General features: G+C 35.8%; 4 protein-coding genes, 1 long non-coding RNA gene and 1 pseudogene across 5 annotated transcripts; 4 read left to right on the top strand and 2 right to left on the bottom strand.

Moving 5' to 3' along the window:
• Positions 1–184: 184 nt before the first annotated feature.
• LOC147931139 (uncharacterized) lies at positions 185–1,440 on the top strand. The gene is made up of 2 exons (XR_015575261.1): positions 185–294; positions 1,168–1,440. It is a non-coding gene; the product is annotated as an uncharacterized LOC147931139 (long non-coding RNA).
• A 462-nt stretch (positions 1,441–1,902) lies between these two features.
• On the bottom strand, positions 1,903–2,478 carry LOC147931140 (uncharacterized). Its single transcript, XM_087477193.1, has one exon. It carries the CDS (start codon positions 2,476–2,478, stop codon positions 1,903–1,905), a length of 576 nt encoding a protein of 191 aa, XP_087333319.1.
• A 23-nt stretch (positions 2,479–2,501) lies between these two features.
• Positions 2,502–6,797, bottom strand: LOC147931141 (uncharacterized). The gene is made up of 2 exons (XM_087477194.1): positions 4,170–6,797; positions 2,502–3,890 (listed from the first exon to the last, which is right to left on the bottom strand). Exons 1-2 carry the CDS (start codon positions 6,795–6,797, stop codon positions 2,502–2,504), a joined length of 4,017 nt encoding a protein of 1,338 aa, XP_087333320.1.
• Positions 6,798–6,895: 98 nt separating this feature from the next.
• Positions 6,896–7,835, top strand: LOC147931142 (uncharacterized; annotated as a pseudogene).
• Positions 7,836–14,703: 6,868 nt separating this feature from the next.
• On the top strand, positions 14,704–15,633 carry LOC104733864 (uncharacterized). Its single transcript, XM_010453399.2, has one exon. It carries the CDS (start codon positions 14,704–14,706, stop codon positions 15,631–15,633), a length of 930 nt encoding a protein of 309 aa, XP_010451701.2.
• A 5,501-nt stretch (positions 15,634–21,134) lies between these two features.
• LOC147931143 (uncharacterized) lies at positions 21,135–22,437 on the top strand. Its single transcript, XM_087477195.1, has 2 exons — positions 21,135–21,716; positions 21,919–22,437. Exons 1-2 carry the CDS (start codon positions 21,135–21,137, stop codon positions 22,435–22,437), a joined length of 1,101 nt encoding a protein of 366 aa, XP_087333321.1.
• Positions 22,438–23,446: the final 1,009 nt, after the last annotated feature.

Genomic DNA, 23,446 nt, shown 5'->3' on the forward strand with positions numbered 1-23,446 from the left:
GTGTCGAAATAACCTTCTTTATGAAACGGAGGAGTAGTACGTTTACCCGCATAAGTTTTAATACGTTTAACTAACGGTTACAGTTAATATTTTTTTTAACCATAACTAATTTATTTTTAAGGTCGGTTACGATTTTTAACCGTTTTATACGGTTAGGTCCGGTTATGATTTAGAAACAGTTTGGTTATGGTCCGTCGTTCGGTTACGGTTAGATTTTGGTTGGTCATGCCTATTTGTTCTCTCAGCTTCTCTCGTCGCTTTCGTTTTCTCATCGCTCTATATCGACTCCTCCTGGTAAGTTCTCTCTCACAATTTCGATCTCGTCGAATTTTGTTTCCCATCTGATTAATTTGGTTGGTGTTTGCATAGAACTCTGTGTAGAGATTTCGTTTTTTGCTATACTTTTAATTTTTGATTCTGCATTTGCTTTCCTTTGATTTCAGCTGGGGTGGGTTTCTCCAAATTTCACTCGTTTTGTTATTACTGTAATGATTTGAGAATTATGGTTTAAATACTTCTTCTGAGTTTGGAAATTAATTCCAATTTTAATAATTACAAGTGCTTTCATGCTATTACTAGGTTCAAAATTAACAGTTGAGTGGTTTTGATGAGTCTAGAGCTTGTAATTGTTGATGCCAACCACGTGTTTGATTAAATGCTTCAGAGAACAGTAGGTTGGTTTGATCATGGGTTTATACGAAAAAAGAATTGTATTATTGTAAAGAGTCTAACTTGCAGGTTTTGTAAGGAGTAACATCTCCTGTCCGGTCCAGAAACAAAACAAGATATTACTCCTTGTTATATCTTGTCATCTTGTAAGATATTGTAAAGATGCCCATCTTGTTTTGTTTCTGGACCGGACAGGAGATGTTACTCCTTACAGGTTTATGTCATCACATGTTCAAATTGTGAAGCCTATAATATAGTCAAAGTTTTGGTTGCTTTTGTAATTGTGGATGCTTTTCTATGGAGTAAAATATTGATAATAATTTTGAATACTTGAATGTGTTACGGGTTATGTTTAGTACTAATATGTTGAAACACAGTTTGGTCTCGAAGATTCATGATGTATCCTTGCTTAGCTTGGTGATTTTTCTGCTTCTTTTTTCCAAGAGCATGTTGTTGTATCTATGGTTTGTAATCATATTTTATTCTTTTTATGTGTAGGATATAGAACTTGTTCAAGGCACTTCTTCAGAGAAACACCAATGACAACTATCCATGGCACTGATGTGGATTTCTTCCCCTCTAAACTTATATTTTACTCAATGCATTTATGTAGTTTAGATTGATTTATTAAAATATATATATATATATATATATATATATGTTTGTATGAACTAAGAATCTTGCGTGGAGTGATGAGCAAACCCGTTTCTATCTCCAACTAAGAATTGATGAGAAGCTTAAAGGAAATATAGGAAAACAGAATTTGAATGATGCTGGGAGACAGTCAATCATAGATAAGTTTTATGAGGCATATGGGGAAAGACATCCTTGGAAAAAATTTGGGATCAAATTTACTACTTGCAAGAAGCAGTACAAATCTTTCAAAAAACTTACTCACAACAGAACTGGACTTAGTTATCATTCAAATGGGAGTATAAACATGTCTGAGGACTGGTGCGGTGTAAGGTAGAGATTCTTGTTATGTGCCAAAGCTTTTGCCTTAGCTCTTGTTAGAACACCTTCTGCCGTTGTGAATCTAGACGCCAAGAATGAGCTTAAAGCTTCCCTTAACCCTAGTCTCGCTTGAGAATAAGGTTAATGTTTGGAAGTTAACTTTTATTGATGATTTCGTGAGTCTTATATAGACTCTTACAAACCGACTTATGCATTATTGAAATAAGGAAAAGATCCTAAAACTCTTAATGTAAATAAAAGGAAATAATTAGAAAACGATTAAGAAGCTTCTCGACCACGATGCTTCTTACGATGATACTTGATGCCATATCTTGTATCAGTACTCTCCTCCTCGACTAAGAGCTTTTCCGCAAGCTCTAATTCAGGAAATGCTTCAACGAGTTTAGCGGCATCCTCCCAGGTGGCTTCATCCTCCAAATCCTTTGTCCACTTGACCAAAACTTGGCGAACTCCTCCTCGACTTCGTGCTTTTAATAGTTCCAATGGTTTCAGTGGAGCTAACCGTCCCTGCAAAACCGGTGGTAACACAGGCTCACTGTCGGGTCGTTCACCTTTGTGACACTTTAAAAGGGAAACATGAAACACATCATGGATCTTCGCATCCGCTGGTAAGCGTAAACGATACGACACTGTTCCGACTCGAGCAATGATCTCAAAAGGACCGTAGTATTTCGGTGATAGCTTAGTATAAGCCTTCTTGGCAACTGTAAGTTGTCGATAGGGCTGTAATTTGAGCCACACCCAATCCCCAACATTGAACTCCAAAAAACGATGGTTGCTATCGTATACGAGTTTCATCCGTTGTTGAGCTTCCAACAGTCGTTCTCTAGCCATTGCTAAAAATTCATCTCGTTCCTCTAAGGCAACATCAATTGCTTCCACTTTTGTGCTTCCCCCCCCACATAATCGAGGAGACGAGGAGGTTCCCTGCCATAGACAACTCGAAACGGTGTAGCTTTCAAACCGGTGTGATAAGAGGTATTGTAACAATATTCAACCCACGGAAGCCAACTAAGCCATTGTCGTGGACTATCTCCAGTCAAGCAGCGAAGATACATCTCTAAGGTTCGATTGACAATTTCAGTTTGTCCATCTGACTGCGGACGATATGCAGTTGTGAAACACAAGTCTGTTCCCACTAACCGAAATAACTCGCGCCAAAATGTGCTTCTAAAAATCTTATCTCGATCCGTAACAATGGTTTCTGGGATGCCATGTAGACGCACGATGTCTTTAAAAAATGCTTGAGCAACTGAGCTTGCCGTGTATGGATGACTCAAAGCAATAAAATGGGCATATTTGGAGAACCTATCTACCACAACTAGAATAACTGTTTTACCCAACACCTTTGGTAGTGCCTCCACGAAGTCCATGGAGATGTCAGACCAAATTTGTGTGGGTACGCGAAGTGGTTGAAGTAAACCTCCTGGTTGCAACGTCTCCCACTTATTCTGTTGGCAAACTTGACATGTTTTCACAAATTCCTGCACTGTTTTTTTCCACCCTTTCCAATAGAAATCACGCCTTATTCTTTCCATTGTCTTTTGGACACCCTCATGAGCAAAGTTATGAAAGCCAGACACTACCTCACGGAGAAGATCTGAATTGGTGGCCAAATAAGCTCGATCTTTATACATGATTAATCCATCTCTTACACCCCATTCCTGTGACATCTCCCCATGGATAATCTTGTCCTGAAGACTAGCGAGAAGTGGTTGAGCTTCAACTTCTTTTCTTAACCTTACCAAAATACCAGAATCTGAGCCTTGTATGGTATAGACTTGACATTCGTCCTCCTTATTCACCTCATCTCGCCTAGATAAAGCATCAGCCACTTTATTCATCTTGCCAGAGCGAAATTCCACATCAAAATCAAAACCCAACAACTTGCTTATCCAATGAATTTGCGGTGATGTCGAGAGCCTTTGTTCCAACAAAAACTTTAAACTATAATGATCTGTGCGTATAAGGAACTTTCTTCCCCACAAGTAAGGTCTCCAATGAAGCACCGCCTTGGAAAGGCCAATGAGTTCTCGTTCATAAGCGGCCAGTTTGTAATGTCGTTCAGCGAGCTTCCTGCTAAAAAACGCTATTGGACGGCTTTGTTGGTGAAGCACAGCCCCAATACCACTACCTGAAGCATCACACTCCACCACAAACTTGCATTCAAAATCAGGTAATGACAAAACCGGAGCTTCCGTCAAAGCACGTTTCAGTGTAGCAAATGCAGACTCCGCCTCTTCCCCCTATACAAACTTTGTTTTACGGAGAATATTGGTCAATGGCGTTGCGATCACACCATAGTCGCGTATGAATTTCCTGTAGTAACCCGACAAACCCAAGAATCCTCTTACTGCCTTTGTTGAGGTTGGTCTAGGCCACTCACGAACTGCGGTAACCTTCGTTTCATCAACACGTACACCACTATGAGAAATAACATGCCCAAGATACCCTACCTCGGCCTTTCCAAAAAAACACTTGGAGTGTTTGAGAAACAATTTATGCGATCGTAACAGCTCAAATACCCTCCTCATATGCTGGATGTGTTCCTCCAATGTAGGACTGTAGATAAGGATGTCATCAAAAAAAACAAGAACAAATTTTCGAAGCATCCCGTGGAAAACCGAATTCATGAGACTTTGAAATGTCGATGGAGCATTTGATAGTCCAAAGGGCATGACCATAAATTCGTAATGCCCGTGGTGTGTGCGAAAAGCCGTTTTCTCAATATCCCGTGAGAACATTCTTACTTGGTGATACCCAGATGTCAGGTCAAGCTTGGTAAAAAAACGTGCTCCATGTAGTTCGTCAAGGAGCTCATCCACCACCAGAATAGGAAATTTATCTTTTACTGTCACCTTATTAAGTTCACGGTAGTCAACACAAAACCGCCAAAAATTATCGCTTTTCTTTACCAACAAGACCGGAGAAGAATAAGGTGAGGAACTTGGTCGTATAACTCCACTTCTAAGCATTTCTGTGCATTGCCTCTCAATCTCATCTTTCAATAGATGGGGGTAACGGTAAGGTCGTACGGCAACTGGATTTGTACCTTGCAAAAGATTTATTCGATGATCACACGTTCGTTGTGGTGGAAGCTTTGTTGGTTTCTGAAATAGATCCTTAAATTCCTCCACTAAGTCTCCCAACTCTCCTGTTGTGGTTTGCATTGTGAGCAACGTCATAGACTCTTGTGGCTGAAAATTCTTTATTGCACTCACTCCGCTGGTCATAAAAATTTCCTCTTCCTCTTCAAACCAGTCTTCAAGTTCTCCACTCGTCCTAATACTATTTAATTTAGGCTCATCTTGTTCCTGTAATTTAGGCTCTTCTTGTGTCCTTGATTCAGCCTCCCCATGCCATTTAATCAACATCTCCGAGCTCTGAAATTCTACTGTATGTGCTGGCCCATCCCACACTACCCTGCCTAGTGAGTTCAACCAACGTATTCCTAACACCACGTCAAAGCCACTTAGTGATATAGCAAAACAATCAACGACAAACTGATGACCTTGGACTGTTATAGCGAGGTTTTTGCAAAACCCATCAACACGGCATTTACCACCATCGGCCAACTCCACCATTCTTCCTGGTCGTCGATGCATCGGAATCCCTAGCTTCTCCACCAAACTGGTTTTGATAAAATTATGTGTGCTTCCGGTATCTAATAATGTACACCCAACTTCGTTGCCAAACGTTGCTTTGACTTGGAATGTATTACCATTTTGCTCTCCCTTCATAGCATTCAGTGATAGCTGCAGTTTTTCCTCTTCAAACGGCTCATCCTCCTGGTCGTCACCCTCTGAAACTGGCCAAATATAGAACAAAACCGGTTTGCAAACATGCCCAGGAGCATATATGTCATCGCAATTAAAACAAAGTCCCTTGGACCTCCGTTCTGCCATCTCTGGTTCTGTCAATTTCTTCCACATTTTCCTTGTAGTGTTTTGTCTTTGACCTCCTTGTCGTTCCTTTTGAGACTCTCCCTCTCGTCCGCCTGAAATCCCTCTAGTTCCAATTCCGTTTTGGCGAAACGGTGGTGGAGAGTAACGTGTTGTAGGAGCAGTGTGACCTCCAAACGTGCGCATTCTCTTATCACCCTCAATTTTATATTCGTTGTCCCGCGCATACTCCATAGCTTTGAAGATCGTCTCAGGTCGCAAGAACTCTACTTCCTTACGTAGATTATCGGCCAAGCCAGCAGAAAACTGCCATATTTGATGGTCACCTGTCAGCCTTGTTTGCCTCCCTAGACATTGTTCGAATTGGTTGCAGTATTCATCCACGGTTCCTGTATGTCGCAAATTACTAAGCTCACCTATGGGATTAACAGCATCTGCCTTCCCAAATCTACTTTTGCAATGTCTTTTAAACTCCAACCACCCCAATCTATGTGTTATTAACCTTCGTAAATTTGCGTTCCAATGGTAGGCCTGTCCCGTTAACACAAACGTAGCTTGTCGTACTCTTGCATCATCATCAAATATTCCTTGGTCCTCAAAATAATCCTCACACTTCTGCAACCATTCGATTGCATTAGTTGTTCCATCGTACGGTGGAAACTCCATCTTAACCGGGGTCACCACATAACCCTCGGTTCCTCTTCCCCCGCCTTCTTTCCCGTCCGAGGAGCCCCTCCAACCTCTGTTTCTTTTGTAGCCTCCTGGACCTCCTATTTCAGACCCCGATTTTTCATCCAAGGGAGCAACCCCAATCTGCTTTACAGGCCACTCTCCCCCTCCATCAGTCAGTCGTTGTCCCCTGTCCATGTCCACGGACTGTTTAACCCAGGGACCTTCTGCATGAATTACACTATGTTCTCCTTCTTTTGTTTTGATTTGAGAAACCGACGCCGTTTCCCTTTCTCCCAAGTCTGCATCTCCTCCTGTTCCAACAGAGATAGAACGAAGCTTGGCACAGAGTTCTCCTTGCTCCTTCGTTACTTCCTTCTTCAACTTTTGTTGCTCCTCTCGCAGCTCTTCCACCAATGATTTAGTTTGCTCTCGTTCCTCATGTACCGCTTCAGTAGTCGCTGATAGGACTGCTTGCTGGGTTGCCGAAACCTCCTTGAGCTCACTGAGCTCACTTTTCAGCTCGTCAAACATCTTCTTAACCTGCTCGAATTGGGATTTTGTCATAGCTTCCCCTGTCATCGGAACGTACGGCTCTGATACCAAATTGTTATGTGCCAAAGCTTTTGCCTTAGCTCTTGTTAGAACACCTTCTGCCGTTGTGAATCTAGACGCCAAGAATGAGCTTAAAGCTTCCCTTAACCCTAGTCTCGCTTGAGAATAAGGTTAATGTTTGGAAGTTAACTTTTATTGATGATTTTGTGAGTCTTATATAGACTCTTACAAACCGACTTATGCATTATTGAAATAAGGAAAAGATCCTAAAACTCTTAATGTAAATAAAAGGAAATAATTAGAAAACGATTAAGAAGCTTCTCGACCACGATGCTTCTTACGATGATACTTGATGCCATATCTTGTATCAATTCTTTTGTGGTGGTTCTCATCTTTAAGCTTCTTCTATAATTTCTGAGTTTTTTTTTTTTTTTTTGCTTTTAGGAATGGTCTCGGGCAAGGAAAATAAGAGATAAACCAGTGGCAAATGTGGATTTGATGGAAAAACTCTTTGGTACAGTTCATATAAGTGGAGCTGAGGGTTCGACTGCTCAGCAAGGTGAAGAGCATCAAGATGATGATATTGGTATTGATGTTGAATCGAGCCAAAACCCTCCTACTCAAGATGCTGATTCTGATGATGATGATGCTGAATCAAGGCAAATCCCTTCTAGCAATATTGGTAATGGACCCTCATATTCCAATATTGGTAATGGTCCCTCATCTTCAAGTAGGTCAAGGGGTAGTAAAAAAAGATTAAGGTCTGTACAATCAGAAGAAATTGTAGCAGAAGTAATTAGGGATAGTGATCAGTCACGAGATAAGATTATTGCCCACAGGAACCAACTAATGGAGAGCCACCCTGAGATTAGTTGTGGTCAGCTTCGAGCTATGAAGGGTCTACACTCTCTGCCTGGTATAAGAATGTGGTCTCCCTTATATAAAGCATCAATTCAACATCTCAAGCAAGATATGGCCAACCGTGAGACTTTTTTATTTTATGAAGATGATGAGAACAAAATTCTGTAGTTGGAGTTTGCAACTGGTGAAAGCAGGGATGCATGACTTCACAAGTGTTATCGTTTTGTAGATCTAGACTCTAGTTTCTAATGTCTTATGTTTATTGTAAAATCTAGTTTCTCTTTTTGTCTTTCAGATGACCAAAGTGTTAGCATTGTATTTGAACTATTATGTAGTAGTCAATTTATTTTGGGAAAGCAAATGGAATTCTTACTTGTAGTGTTGTAGATATTACAATTTTAGCCTAAAAAGGTTTCTAGAACTATTTGTTCTGTTCATCAATCAGACAAGCGACGTAACATATGTTACACTTTAACATTTGTTATTGAGTATGACCAGTAGTAACTTAGTTCCAAATATGACAATCATAAATAGAGCTAGTTTAAGTCGAATGAGACCCCAACGTATAACTAACTGCCATGAAGATATTTATTTATAACCAGGTTTACAAAAGTTAACAAGTGCACGGCTTCGTGTTGGATAAAACAACGACACTCTAATTTTTAAAGATCTAAAAGTTTACTAATCAAAAACGTGAATGTTTCAAAAGATCACGATCCAATGCACAAGTCCCTGTCGGGAATTTTTTCTTTCTTTCTTCCTTCTCACAGTTTTCTCTTCCGCCAATTTAACATCTTTACAACTTTCATTTTATTGTTATAAAAAAAATATACCTTCATTTTATTATCATAAAAAAAACTAAAACTTTTTCTTATATGAGCACCTCTCAAATATTAATTCAAAAAAAAACCAAGTTTATTGAAGAATTAGATAAGACATCACTTACACCAAAATTAATAAAATATAAGATTTAATTTTATGTTAATAAGGTTATAATATTAAATGTTCTTATGATTTCTTCAAACTATTATCAATTGTTTATTTCAAAATTGAATTTTCTACCACCAAGCAATATTTAATAAGTTATAAGAAAACACTAGTATAATAGTATTTTATTTTCATACTAAACACTGTATCAGCCCATTTTATCTGCTTCATACTCTTGTTTTTCAATGCAAAAATAATATTTGTTCCTTTCTGGTAGTTATCTTTATTATACTCCTTAAATATTTTTTTACTTTTGTTATAAAATTGTGAAATGTAGTTAAGATATTTTTAAGGTATAAGCAGTCCGCCAATCTAGCATTTATAATGGAATACATATGAAGCTGAGCCATTTGGTGTATTGGTTGACCAAAACAATAATAATTTTATACAACGTTTAGGAATTTAAAATAAAATAGATGGAAGTAAAATCTCCTTGGTTTATTGGTTGATGAAAGCTACGTTTACATTACATTCATTTGGATTATATCTATAACATGTTAATTCTTGTAAATTATTGGTAGAATTGTATCAAATGATCCAACGTTGTAAGCAAATATATCTTGTAATAGAGTTAGAATTAACTACAGTAAATTAGTGTGTTATAAAACAAATTTTATGCTGTGTTGTATGTTAAATCGTTATTTTATTGTATGTGTTGTAAATTTGGTGAATGTATAAGACAAAAGAGGATGAATTGATGGAACATATGCACATTAGATGCACAATAGTATTTCACATGTTTATAATTACATATCAAATATAGATCTTATTTAAAATTTGCAGTCCAAAATTGAAAATTATATTCTCTTTGGATAAAATTGCACATATTTTTTTTTCATAGAAATATAAACCAACCATACAATCATAGAAAATTAACTGATAGCAAAATACTAAATATATTTAAAATTTTCATAAAATTCTACAAGAAATTTAGTAAAATGAAAGAAAGGAAAATCAAAAATATTTTATAAAATGGTATAAAGAGAGTATATTACTATATTAAAATTAAAAAGAAAAAGATAGTTTAGAAATTATTTTTTTAAAAAACTTGGATTCATGCATTGTGTTGAATTTATTTTATTGCAAAAGAGAGTATGGACAGAATCTCTCCCCATTTTTGACAAATTTATTGTATGTTATATAAAAAAAATCAAAGATGAAGCATGGGATAAGAAAATTTTGATATTGAGACATGTGGAAGATTTTCCTATAACCAGAAAGTTCAAGTTGATTGATTATTTATTTCTTTTTTGTATCTTCAATATGTTTTATGATAAATTGATATACATATTTGTATGTTTTGTCATTTGGAAATAACTGATTGAGTTACTATAACATATATAAACAAGAAAAATGTACGTTTGGAAAAATCTAAAAATAATTTAAGTTATACATTATTTGTATTAAAATTACATGAATTAAGTTATGTTATGTGTAATGGCTTTGACCATTTTCGTCATTAGGCCATCACAATTCACAACTAGTCTCGGTTTGTTTAAAAGTTAGGCTTTTGTTTATATATATTTGTCAACAATTGGAAACAGATCAGCTTAAATAAGCTAATTGGGAAGAATATTGTTTACATAATGATACAATGCGCTTTGGTACAAATTTTAAGTTCAAATTATAATATGATAATATTTCATAAGCTCAAAAATGAAATATTAAGCTCAAATGAGCTTTTGTTTATATATCAGTTATTTGATTTTTATTTTGTTATGTATATTTGGTCTATGACTTTATGTGATTTTTTATTATTAAATATTGTAATTTGAATATTTTGTGCATGGTTATGAAATATTATGACTTGAATATTTCTTACATATATTTGGTTTATGAATTCTTTTACAAAAACTTTTGGTTACTTACAAAAAATTCTTATGTAATCTTTGGATATCTTTTGTTTTACAGATGCTTAAATGGATGTTGGATGATGATGGTGATGTTGAATTGTTAGAATGCTTAGTACCGAGAGATTGATCCACAATACAAAATCGAGGTATAAGGTAATGTCATGTTTGACGGGTTCAGACATTGTTCAGATCAACAATGTTATGATATCCTATGGATGAATCAAAGAACATTTGAAACTTTGTTTAGAATTTTTTTTTTTAGGAGTTGGTAAGTGTGAGGATAATTCTTGCGTTTGGTCCCTCATCGCCTCACACCCGATTAAAGATTCATATATCTAAAACTTGAACATGATCACAAGATGACACAAGAGAATTTGATCACCGAGTTCCCGGCCTCTAACCGGTACGTCTCGGGTGGGAACCGTCTCCCACAACTTCCACTATATGAAGAGAGTTACACACACCACTAACTTGTGATGTTCTTTTGGTTTACAGATTTTGGCACACAAGAGGATACAAGAACAAGAACACAACAAAGAAGGAGAAAGCTTCTTGAAGAAGAACCTCTTTTCTTCTCTTTCTCTAGAACTCTCTTTGATGTCTTGTCTCTCACCTACCTCCACTTTCTTGATCGATGAAACATACATATACATGTATGAATATGGGCCAAATCATTTCCAGAATCTTCTTCTCCTTTCCTTAATGCCAATTTCGTCTGGCCCATTAAGGCCCATTTGTTTTTGTGTTTGTCAAACCCGACAACAGTAAGGATAAAACTATCTGGAGTATTGCTGAAAGATATCATCGATGAATGGATCCCGTGAAAAAGAAAATTTGATTAAGTTTTGAGTGTAATTTTAAAATTTGTATTAAGACAAATTTAAAAGAGTTAGCTCGATTTTGAGGAATGATAATTAATATTGGCCGTATTATAAAGTTTGTATCTTAGCACTTTTTGAAACTCATATCTCCGCTCGTCTACCTAGTGGATAAGCAGATTCTTGCACAAGGAGTAAAACGGAACCTAAGTTAAAATATGCATATATTGGTGTGTATCAGAAAATGAAGATATTGACTCACTTTATAGAAAATGAAGTCTCTTTTCCACATCCACCAAATGGAAAATATTATTTGGTTAAGTTATATCAAAAATTAGTAAAGTTATATCAAAAATTTATAGTTTATTTAATTTGATTAAATGTATTATTTTTGCATCATTTTGTCACAAATTTCTTTCTAAACTCTTTTATTCATATAAAACATCTTTATAAACTCCTTTTATTTATAAAAATTGTTTTAGTCCTTTTATTTATACAAGAAATATATTTGAATCTTTAATACGGGATAATCATACTATTCTCTCTTATAGTTAAATAATAAATATACACTGATAGAGTATTATTACCTAAAATAAATATGTAAAGCGAAAAAAACTCTCTCAAAGGCGATGGCGGATCTACGGTTTTGAATGGTTTGGTGTGGTTTCTCGTTGGTTTGTTCTCGGATTCTGGCAGCTTTCGGGTTCTCTATTTACTCTTTGGGTTCTCGGTTTGATTGGATTGCGAAGGAAGTTTCAGATGATATCATTAAGGTAATCTCAATCTCTGAATGGAGATATGATGTCAATTGGGAATCTTGTGATTCTCTGGGCAAGTGGTGTTGGATGGTGAGATACGCTCGGATCCTTTGGAAATGGAAATTGTTATCTTTCGGATCTCTCTTCTCTCGGGGATTATCTGGAATCCACGATCTCCTTCAACCGGTGATAGCGGAAAGCCATTTTGGGATGGCGGTATGATTTTATTTTGACTCAGGATCTCACTGATTGATTCGCAAGGGAGAATGATAAGGATTTGGATCCCTTCTCTGATTATTTTTGGTGATATCGGTTTCCTTTATGGATTGTACGCATCATGAGGCTATCTTTTATCATTACTGTATTGATTCGCTAGGATCCTTGGTCCGATGGTTTTGGCAAGCGGGGGTGATTATAAAAGGTTGCCTTGCAGTACTTAGTACTCATCACAACTTTTTCGCTTTCCTACTTTTAATCTTCGAGTGTTTTCCGTTCCTGCTTCTTTGGTGTGATTGGGAGCTTGGGGTGAGTTTCATCATGTCTCAGAGTGATTTATTGGAGAAGAGTGTGATGAGTAAAAGTGATGGAGGGATGGTTCCCAAAAGAATAATCAAGATCCCATACTTTGATAACTCAGCTCTAATAGCGGGGTACTCAAAGACGGTGGTGCGTCGTTGTATGAACCCTGGGATGTAGGATATGAAATCTCTCTTGTTCATGCTACCCAAGATTTGGCATTTGGAGGGGAAGGTCGTGGGAGCTGACTTAGGTCTTGGAAAGTTCCAGTTCGACTTCGACAATGAAGATGACATCACGGAGGTTCTCGAAATGACTCCTTTTCACTTTGATCGCTGGATAGTTTCAATGGTGCGTTGGAGTCCAACAGTTGATTCGGCTAATCCTTCAGATCTAACTTTTTGGGTTTGAGTTTTGGATGTCCCTTTCCAATTTTGGGCTGAGCCAACCTTCCGCAGCATTGGTTCTGAGCTTGGTCGGGTGGAGATGGTTGATATTGATGGTGGAAGGGTAAGACTTATGGTGAATGGCTTTAAGCCTTTGTGTTTTGAAACGGTTATTGAGTTTCATAACGGGGAGGAGACCATTGTTAATCTTCGTTATGAGAGACTTCATGGGCACTGCAAGAAGTGTTTCAGTCTTTGTCACGACGTGGATCGCTGTCCGCTGTGGGCTTCTTCTCGGATTACTCCAGCCTTGCACATTCCAATGGAAGAAGACACGGGTCATTCTCTACAGAGTTACAAAGGGGCGGTCACCAATGATAAGAGCAAGGGAAAAGGCAAGGAGGTGGAGGGTAAAGGTTCAACACATTCTAATGCTTCTCAGCGATCACTTAAAGGGAAACAAGATTCAGGGAGCAACTATCAGTCTACAAGGGAAGTAGGGGAGCCTTCATCTAAACCCCGCCGGTTTACTAATTATGTGCAGTACAATGAACATCGCCATATGGTTAAAGATGTTGCGGTTTCCGCATCCTCCTCTGGTATAGCACTGGTTTAAGAGCTGGAACAGGGACAAATACCTGTCTCTAGTGACCAAGGGGTAGTGCAAACCTCGCTTATTGGTATCCCACCACCAAAGAGGGTTCGCAGACCTCTCTTCCAAGATTCTGATGTGGTTCCACTTGCTAATTCGGGGGAGGAGATTGTTCCAGGTACGGTGGTGCCACTGACAGGTTCAGCCTCGTCTAATTCGGATGGTGGTTTGGTAGGTGCAAGTTTCCCTGATTCTGGTACTATGCAGTCTGATTCAGCGGATGTAACTCTTGGTGTGACCTGGATGACTACTGATGTGGTTGCTCCGGAAGCGGCTCAAAAGGAACCTCCTATGGTAGAGCAAGAATCGGAGGATAACATTGATCAGCTGATGGAGGAGATGGGAACCGGGGAAGTCGAATCAGAGGTGGTTGGTCTAGGCCAGCACAAGGATGAAGATGTAGATGATTTAATGGATGAGTCTGCTTTGGTTCCTGCTATGGATACTGCACAACTCGGGAGAGAGGTAGCGGACCCGAGGGAGGATTCTGCGGATATGAGTATTGATCCAGGTACTGGCTCTGATGTGGTGATACCGGTGGATAAGGTTCGCAAGGCTAAGCCCCCTTTGGCCCTCAAAGGTGCAGCTTCCAAGAAGCTGAATGTATATCTGCGTACAACACCAAGGAATCTTCCTGCCCCAAAAGCCTCTGAGCCAACTGGGGATGGAGCAAACCTGAGGAACCGGGAACAGGAGAAGGGTCAAACTGGTGGGTCAAAGCCACCTAAACCACTAATGGATAAATGAAGATTTCAAGCTGGAATTGTCAAGGGCTTGGGAATAAGGCAACTATTGGTTATCTTAGGAATTTGTGGGGGAAACATAGGCCTGATTTTTTTTTTTATCTGAAACTAGACAGCCTTTATCTGTTTTAGAACCTTTTGTTGGTCATTTTGGTTATTTTACTTTAAAAACGGTTGATCATATTGGTTGTAGTGGCGGTTTGGCCTTATTTTATAATAATAATTATAATGTTTCGATTTTATTTGAATCTAATCGGTTGATTGATGTGGAACTTACTTATAATGGACAAATTATTTATTTTACCTTTGTTTACGGTGACCCAGTACCAACGAACCGTGACTTAGTATGGGAACGGTTAATGCGGATCGGTCTCTCTAGAGACTCTCCTTGGTTTCTTATTGGCGACTTTAATGAATTAAAAGGCAACCATGAAAAGTGGGGTGGGAAACTCCGCCATGCATCCTCTTTTGTGGGTTTTAATACAATGATCCGACATTGCGGTTTATTGGAATTTCCCGCGGTGGGAGATAGCTTGTCTTGGCGCAGCTGGTGGGATAAGAAACCCATTCGATGCCGCCTTGATCGAGCATTAGCTAACGAAAAACTCCATGATATGTTCAGTGACTCTTTCACGGAATACTTACCCATGATAGCCTCGGATCACAAACCGGTTTTGGCTTCTCTTGAGGATAAAACCCGAAGAGGGAGAAGCAGCTTCCGTTTTGATCGACGGTGGCTTGACAAAGAAGGTTTATTTGGTGCCATTGCAGAAGGATGGGATTCGGGGGCAGCGGGGACATCTGGCAACTTACCGGACAAGATTCTTAAATGTCGTCAAGCAATTTCTCAATGGCAGAAAACACAGGTTCCATATGGGCGGGAAACAATTGAAGATTTAAAGACCAGCTTGGCGACTGCTCAGGCGGACGATTCAGTATCTGTTGAAGTTATCTTGGAACTATCTTGGAAACTGCGTGAGGCTTATCGGGACGAAGAGATTTACTGGTATCAGAAAAGTAGGAGTCGGTGGATGCGTCTTGGGGATCAAAATACTAGTTATTTCCACGCCCAGACAAAACAAAGACGAGCTAAGAATCGCATTGTTGGTCTTCATGATGAGGCGGGACATTGGGTTATGGAGGAGAGACAGGTTCAGGGCATCGATGCCTCCTATTTTCAAGAGTTATTCACATCCACAGAGCCTTCAAATTTTGAGGAAACATTGGATGAAGTTTGTACGTCTATTACGGATGAAATTAATGAGGCACTAACGTGTCCTGTAACATAACAGGAATCAAAGGGGCTTTGTTTATGATGCACCCTGACAAAGCCTCTAGGCCAGATGGTATGACGGCACTGTTTTATCAGCGAGCATGGGATACGGTTAAAGCTGATTTGAAGCTATTGGTAGAATCCTTTTTCCAGGAAGGTTCTTTTGATAAACGGCTAAACATGACAAACATTTGTCTTATTCCCAAAGTGGATAAGCCGACCCGAATGTTTGAATGGAGGCCCATTAGTTTATGTAATGTTGGTTACAAGATTATCTCAAAAATCTTATGTCAGCGGCTGCGCACCTTTCTGCCAGCATTGATCTCGGAGACACAATCGGGCTTTGTAGAAGATCGGTTAATTACAGATAATATTTTGATTGCTCAAGAGATGTTTCATGGTCTCCGCACTAACCCCTCTTGCAAAGGTAAGTTCATGGCCATTAAAACGGATATGAGCAAGGGTTATGATCGAGTAGAATGGTCTATTGTTGAGCATTTGTTGCGGAAAATGGGTTTCAGTGAAAAATGGATTTCTTGGATCATTTGGTGTGTGACATATGTGCAGTACCAAGTACTAATGAATGGCCAACCACATGGTTCCATTCTCTCTTCTAGAGAACTTCGACAGGAAGATCCCCTGTCGCAATATCTTTTTATTCTTTGTATCGAGGTCCTCATTGCCAATCTTCGTAAGGCGGAACAGTCTAAACTCATTACGGGTATTAAGGTGTCGACTGCTTGTCCCGCGATTTCGCATCTTTTGTTTGCAGACGATAATATGTTTTCTGTCGGGCTATAAAGGAGCAGTTTGAGGTTGTTTTAGGGGTTTTAAGGCAGTATGAACGGGTTTCTGGTCAACAGATTAATTTCCAGAAGTCATTGGTCCAGTTTGGGCATACAGTGGATGCGGGTTTGCGTGAGGAACTAATAAGTGTTTTGGGAATTACTACCTTGGGTGGTATGAGCTCCTATTTGGGCATTCCTGAGAGCCTTGGTGGGTCAAAAACAAAAATATTCTCCTTTGTTCAGGATCGATTGCAAACACGGGCGGGTGGCTGGCCTGCTAGGTTGCTGTCTAGGTGGGGGGGGGGGGGGGGGTGGTTGCCACCGCTGTCCATACCTTTGTTATGTCTTTTTTTCGACTTCCGAAAATGGTTACACGGAAGCTTACTAGTGCAATCTCTAATTTTTGGTGGAGTTCTTCTGGGGAAACAAGAGGATTACACTGGATAGCCTGGGACAAGTTATGTGTTGACAAGGTAGATGGAGGGTTGGGTTTTTGGTGTTTGGATGATTTTAACACCACTTTGTTGGCTAAGCAACTCTGGCGGCTGATCACCGCTCCAGACTCGTTATTTGCAAAGGTTTTTAAAGGTTGTTATTATAGACACTAGGTAATATCCCGCGCAAATACGCGGATTGTTGTATAAAAGAATATATTAATTAATTTAAATTTATTTGATAATCATAAAAAAACTTAACATACTAATTTAAATGTCATTAACATTTTTTACATGTTTATTTATTCAAATCATACAATATCAAAATATATAACTTATTTAAATATAATCATACATACATTATACATATCTCTTAAAGTTATCTTATTTTTTTTATTTTTCAACTTTGATAATAATTTTCATTAGTATTTTTGAGCATTTGAGATGATAAAATATTATTAATAATAAAAACAAAATTTTACTATGTGATTTAAATATATAATATAAGTTTTTCGTATAAACTAAACATAACCTAAAGTGTTTAATAATTAACAACTAAACTATTTTGAAAGTAAAAACAACAATATTTCCCATAAAATCATATGAAGTGCAATTAAAGTTTTAAAATACGATTTTCAATGATTTTTTTAAAAAGAATCTTTTTTTTCATTCCCTTTAGTTTAAGTTATATTGCTAGGTTTAAATATAATTTTTAATCCTTGTAATAAAGGCTAGATAGAAAATAAAATAAAAATCAATTTTTTTACATAGAAAAATCTTTAAAATACATATTTGAATTATATTTAAAAAATTGTGATTTTTATATGATTATATGTTGAATCACAAACTGAATATAATGATTATTATTCTAAAATAAATGTGTTACATTTTGTTGGATGTAAGTGAGAGTTAAGAAAAATTGATTTGATAATTATATTACAATTTTTTTTTATATTCCCCTTAGTTTAAGTTATATTGCTAGGCTTAGTATTAATTTTTCATCCTTGTAGTAAAATCTAGAAAGAAAATAAATATCAAATTGGTTTTTTATATAGTAAAATCCTTAAAGTACATATTTGAATTCAATTTTAAAATAATGATTTTTATATAATTATATGTTGAATCACAAACTAAATATAACGATGAGTATTCTAAAATATATTTAATACAATTTTGTTGGAGGCAAGAGAGAGGTAAGAATATTTGATTTGATAATTATATTACAAATTTGTCTTTCATGAGCACATTTCAAATTTTAAGAATAAAATAAATATACATGAATTTGTAAGAACTAATCAAACATCTAAAGTAAAGTATTAAGATATTTTCTTTAGCTTGATTCCCTTATTATGAGATAGTTATAACCAAAATATTATTATGATCATCGAAATTTTATTATACATAATAGAATACATATGTATTTTAAATCAAAATCATACAAGAAAACAAAGAAGAAAAGAAGAAGTACATAAAACAAAGAAACAATAAAATTCAAAATAATGTAAAATATATAGTAAACAAAAAATATAATCAAACTCTTAATTGGAAATTCAACCTATGAAAGAACATTATGAAAAAAATATATATATTTAGGATTTGGGATATGGTGGAGGAGAATGTGAGAATGCTTATTTATAGGATAAAAAGTGATGGAAGTTATATTTCTAAAATAATTAAATTAAAAGAGTTACAATTATAATTAATAGTGTTTAAATGAAAATGAATGGAGGAGAAAAAGTCAATTCACAATTTATGTTATTTCAGTTACAATTTAGTAGTAAAGAATGAATTTAAAATATGCATTAATGTATATGATTAAATGTGTTGTTTAATTAAAATATAAATATTAAGTTTTCAAAAATTAAATATGATTATATGTTGAATCACAAAATGAATACAATGATTATTTTCTAAAATAAATGTATTACAATTTTGTTGGATATAAGTGAGAGTTAAGAAAAATTGATTTGATAATTATATTACAATTTTTTTATTCCCCTTAATTTAAGTTATACTACTAGGCTTAGTATTAATTTTTCATCCTTGTAGTAAAAGCTAGAAAGAAAATATATATCAAACTGGTTTTTTATATAGCAAAATCCTTAAGATACATATTTGAATTAAATTTTAAAATAATGATTTTTATATAATTATATGTTGAATCAGAAACTAAATATAATGATGAGTTTTCTAAAATATATTTAATACAATTTTGTTGGAGGTAAGAGAGAGGTAAGAAAATTTTATTATATCTTAAAAAATTGTGATTTTTATATGATTATATGTTGAATCACAAACTGAATATAATAATTATTATTATAAATTGAATGTGTTACATTTTGTTGGATGTAAGTGAGAGTTAAGAAAAGTTGATTTGATAATTATATTACAATTTTTTTTATATTCCCCTTAGTTTAAGTTATATTGCTGGGCTTAGTATTAATTTTTCATTCTTGTAGTAAAATCTAGAAAGAAAATAAATATCAAATTGGTTTTTTATATAGTAAAATCCTTAAAGTACATATTTGAATTAAAATTTAAAATAATGATTTTTATATAATTATATGTTGAATCACAAACTAAATATAATGATGAGTATTCTAAAATATATTTAATACAATTTTGTTGGAGGCAAGAGAGAGGTAAGAATATTTGATTTGATAATTATATTACAAAATTTTCTTTTATGAGCACATTTCAAATTTTAAGAATAAAATAAATATAAATGTAAAGAATTAAGATATTTTCTTTAGCATGATTCCCTTATTATGAGATGGTTATAACCAAAATATTATTATGATCATCAAAATTTTATTATACATAATAGAATACATATGTATTTTAAATCAAATCATACAAGAAAACAAAGAAGAAAAGAAGAAGTACATAAAACAAAGAAACAATAAAATTCAAAACAATGTAAAATATATAGTAAACAAAAAATATAATCAAACTCTTAATTGGAATTTTAACCTATGAAAGAACATTATAAAAACAAACAAAATATTTAGGATTTGGGATATGGTGGAGGAGAATGTGAGAATGGTTATTTATAGGATAAAAAGTGATGGAAGTTATATTTCTAAAATAGTTAAATTAAAAGAGTTACAATTATAATTAATAGTGTGTTTAAATGAAAAGTAATGGAGGAGAAAAAGTCAATTCACAATTTATGTTATTTCAGTTACAATTTAGTAGTAAAGAATGAATTTAAAATATGCATTAATGTATATGATTAAATGTGTGTTTTTAATTAAAAATAAATATTAAGTTTTCAAAAATTAAATATGATTATATGTTGAATCACAAAATGAATACAATGATTATTATACTAAAATAAATGTATTACAGTTTTGTTGGATGTAAGTGAGAGTTAAGAAAAATTGATTTTTTTTTTTGTCGATAAAAGATCAGCTCAGACGAGCCAATGTGAAGGAAAGTTGTTTACAAACAAAACATGATGCGGGAAGGTACGCGCTTGGCGTGCCAAGGAATCCGCACGAACATTAGCGTTTCTTGAAATTAAATATAAAGAAAAGGATAAAAATTCTTCTCTATCCATCTTGATGTCCTCCAGGTAAGTCGCGAAGGCTGGCCAATCAGAAGGAGAAGACACCATCTTCACCAAATCGGAGCAGTCCGTATAGAAGGCCACGTCTCGGAAATCATGTCCGATCATACACCTCATCGCCCAGAGAAAAGCTTCAACTTCGGCATGTAGTGGTGATAGACTTTGACGGAAACTCCTAGCGCCCATCAACGGTGTCACAAAGAAAATTTGATTTGATAATTATATTACAATTTTTTTAATATTCACCTTAATTTAAGTTATACTGCTAGGCTTAGTATTAATTTTTCATCCTTGTAGTAAAAGCTAGAAAGAAAATATATATCAAACTGGTTTTTTATATAGCAAAATCCTTAAGATACATATTTGAATTAAATTTTAAAATAATAATTTTTATATAATTATATGTTGAATCAGAAACTAAATATAATGATGAGTTTTCTAAAATATATTTAATACAATTTTGTTGGAGGTAAGAGAGAGGTAAAAAAATTTGATTATATGTATGCATTTTGTTTATTCTTTACAATTTAGTAGTAAAGAATGAATTTAAAGTATGCGTTAATGTATATGATTTAATGTGTTGTTTAATTAAAAATAAAAGAAATTGGAAATTATTAAATGAAAATCAACCAATAAAGAGAGATCAAAACCTTACTTTTATATATATGATTCCGACCCTTTGGATCCTATTAAATCTTATTCACCATCTTATGGATGGCGGAGTATGGTATCTGCTCGCTCTCTGGTAAACAAAGGACTTATTAAACGGGTAGGATCTGGTGATTCCATTTTAGTATGGTCTGATCCCTGGATTCCCGTCCAATCCCCGAGACCAGCATTGCGTTTGGGATTGCTGGTCGATCTTGTGCTTAGAGTTGAAACTTTCATTGACAGGAGCTCACACTCGTGGAATTTGGCTTTGCTTTCGGCCTTTTTTGAGCCGGAAGATGTGAGCCTCATTTCTGCTTTTCCTCTTGGTAATCTTAGCACACAGGATAGATTGGGTTGGCATTTGACGAAAACTGGATTGTACACCGTTAAATCTGGGTATCAAGCCTTGCGTCATAAACCAGAGGTCGCTTTACCTGTCTCTGGTCCCAATATTATTCCGTTACAGGCATTTGTCTGGCAACTTAGGTGTCCACCAAAAATTCGGCATTTTTTGTGGCAAGCAATTACGGGTTGTGTGGCGATAATAGCTAATTTGCGGCGATGTGGTATGGGTTGTGATACGGAGTGTGCACGTTGCAGAGTGACGGAAGAGACAATCAATCATGCCCTCTTCTTATGTCCTCCGGCGTGGCAGGTGTGGGCTTTATCCGCCTTTCCGACATCCTCGAGCGGTTTTCCTTTGGAATCAATCTATGCAAACATGGACCACTTATTCTGGAGGTCCCAAAAGACTCCTTCGGTGGATATTTTTCTGTGGACTATTTGGTATATCTGGAAGGCACAGAATGATAAAAACTTTTAGCAATCTGGACTCAAATCCTTTGGTGATTTTACAGATAGCGGAGGAGGAAGCCAAGCTTTGGTTTTCAGCGCAAGAGGATCCTGAAGGTTCCTCTCATCCGGACGGCCCTAGGCCGATCCTTGCCGCTACGGTTAATGCTAGTGCCGCGAGCAGTAGTTACGGAATCAGTCACCGATTCTTTGTGGATGGATCTTGGAAGGGGACTGATCAGTTTAGCGGTCGAGGATGGTTTTGCATTTCTCCTGAAGGAGAATCTCCCACTATGGGTGCATCAAACTCTCGTCGCAGCCTATTCCCTCTCCATGCAGAAGTACAAGCTTTCATTTGGGCAATGCGTTGTATGATTAGTGCGGATAAGGAAAAAGTAGTTTTTTTCACGGACTGTTCTGATTTGGTGAAGATGATGTCTTTGCTTTCTGAGTGGCCTACCTTCAAGACATATTTGGACGCTATTGAAGAAGACAAGGAAGAGTTCCTTTCATTTTCTATAGTCTTGATTCCCCGATCACAGAATGGTATAGTACGTACAAACTGGCGCGACGCGTTAGAGTGAGAGTGGAACTGCATCAAATTACCTATGTGAACGTTTTTCCTACCAATTAGCTCATTTGAGTTGATTTTGTACTTTGCTGTCAAAAAAAAAAATATTATTATCTTTTTATTACATTACTAACATCACAGTTTCCTTTTCATGATGTTACATGTTTTTTTTTTGTTTATCGTTCCAATTTTATCAGATATCCTCGCAAGGACGCATTTTTTATATATATCTGATCTTTGACGGCTATTTTCCAAAATTAAATAGTAATCAAAAACTAGGGATAATATTCCTTAACCCTCATAAGATATTGTTCAACATGCATAATTATTAAGTCTTGTTTCTTCTCTATCAACTGATTTTCATAAGTTTAAGTTGGTGACTATTTCGTGAAAACAAAAATATATATCGAAGCTATATATATATATTTACCTTGGAAAAAAAGAAAAATAAATGGGGGGTCCAAAATAAGTTGATTACTTTATGTTACGTTGTCAACGTCACTTAGCAAATGAATCTCTTTTCAGTACACCAATTTTAATAAGTCTTCCGGCGGAAAATGATGTTCTCAAAACATCGGCGTGCGTATACATTATATAATAATGTATATATATTCTAAATAATACAAATAATCATATAGAGAAGCTCTTTGAACTAAGAACTAAGAATGCAAGAAGATAATGTACCATTGTACGTATGGGCAAGTTTTTATTACTTAATATAGTGTCCTGTTCATACAAATTTTCTAGCTGCAATAATATAGGAGATTCGATGAATACTTTGACGACTGAAGAGTTTTTTTTTTTTTAATTTAGAAAGTTTATTATAAGATGGATGATTCTTGGGCCCACCCCAAAATTTTTTCTTATAAGACCGATATGTAACTTGGATTTTTTGGACCACTAACTTTACAAATAAAGCAAAATACCGCATTTTTTTGTATCATACGTAATTACCAATTTCAATAATGAATGTAAGTTTTTGTACTTATTTATTTAGTTTAAAGTCAGTGCAAAATAATTTA

The sequence above is a fragment of the Camelina sativa genome, chromosome 12, assembly GCF_030686135.1.
Source record: "Camelina sativa cultivar CO46 ecotype springtype chromosome 12, ASM3068613v1".
In the NCBI taxonomy this organism is placed as follows: Eukaryota; Viridiplantae; Streptophyta; class Magnoliopsida; order Brassicales; family Brassicaceae; genus Camelina; species Camelina sativa.

Coding starts and splice junctions, on each gene's coding strand:
- LOC147931140 (XM_087477193.1), bottom strand. CDS start 2,478: ATGGCTAGAGAACGACTGTTGGAAGCTCAACAACGGATGAAACTCGTA.
- LOC147931141 (XM_087477194.1), bottom strand. CDS start 6,797: ATGACAGGGGAAGCTATGACAAAATCCCAATTCGAGCAGGTTAAGAAG. Junction 3,891..4,169: donor ACATCCAGCATATGAGGAGG/GTATTTGAGCTG, acceptor AAGTTTGTATAG/GGGGAAGAGGCGGAGTCTGC.
- LOC104733864 (XM_010453399.2), top strand. CDS start 14,704: ATGCGGATCGGTCTCTCTAGAGACTCTCCTTGGTTTCTTATTGGCGAC.
- LOC147931143 (XM_087477195.1), top strand. CDS start 21,135: ATGGTATCTGCTCGCTCTCTGGTAAACAAAGGACTTATTAAACGGGTA. Junction 21,717..21,918: donor TATGTCCTCCGGCGTGGCAG/GTGTGGGCTTTA, acceptor GTGATTTTACAG/ATAGCGGAGGAGGAAGCCAA.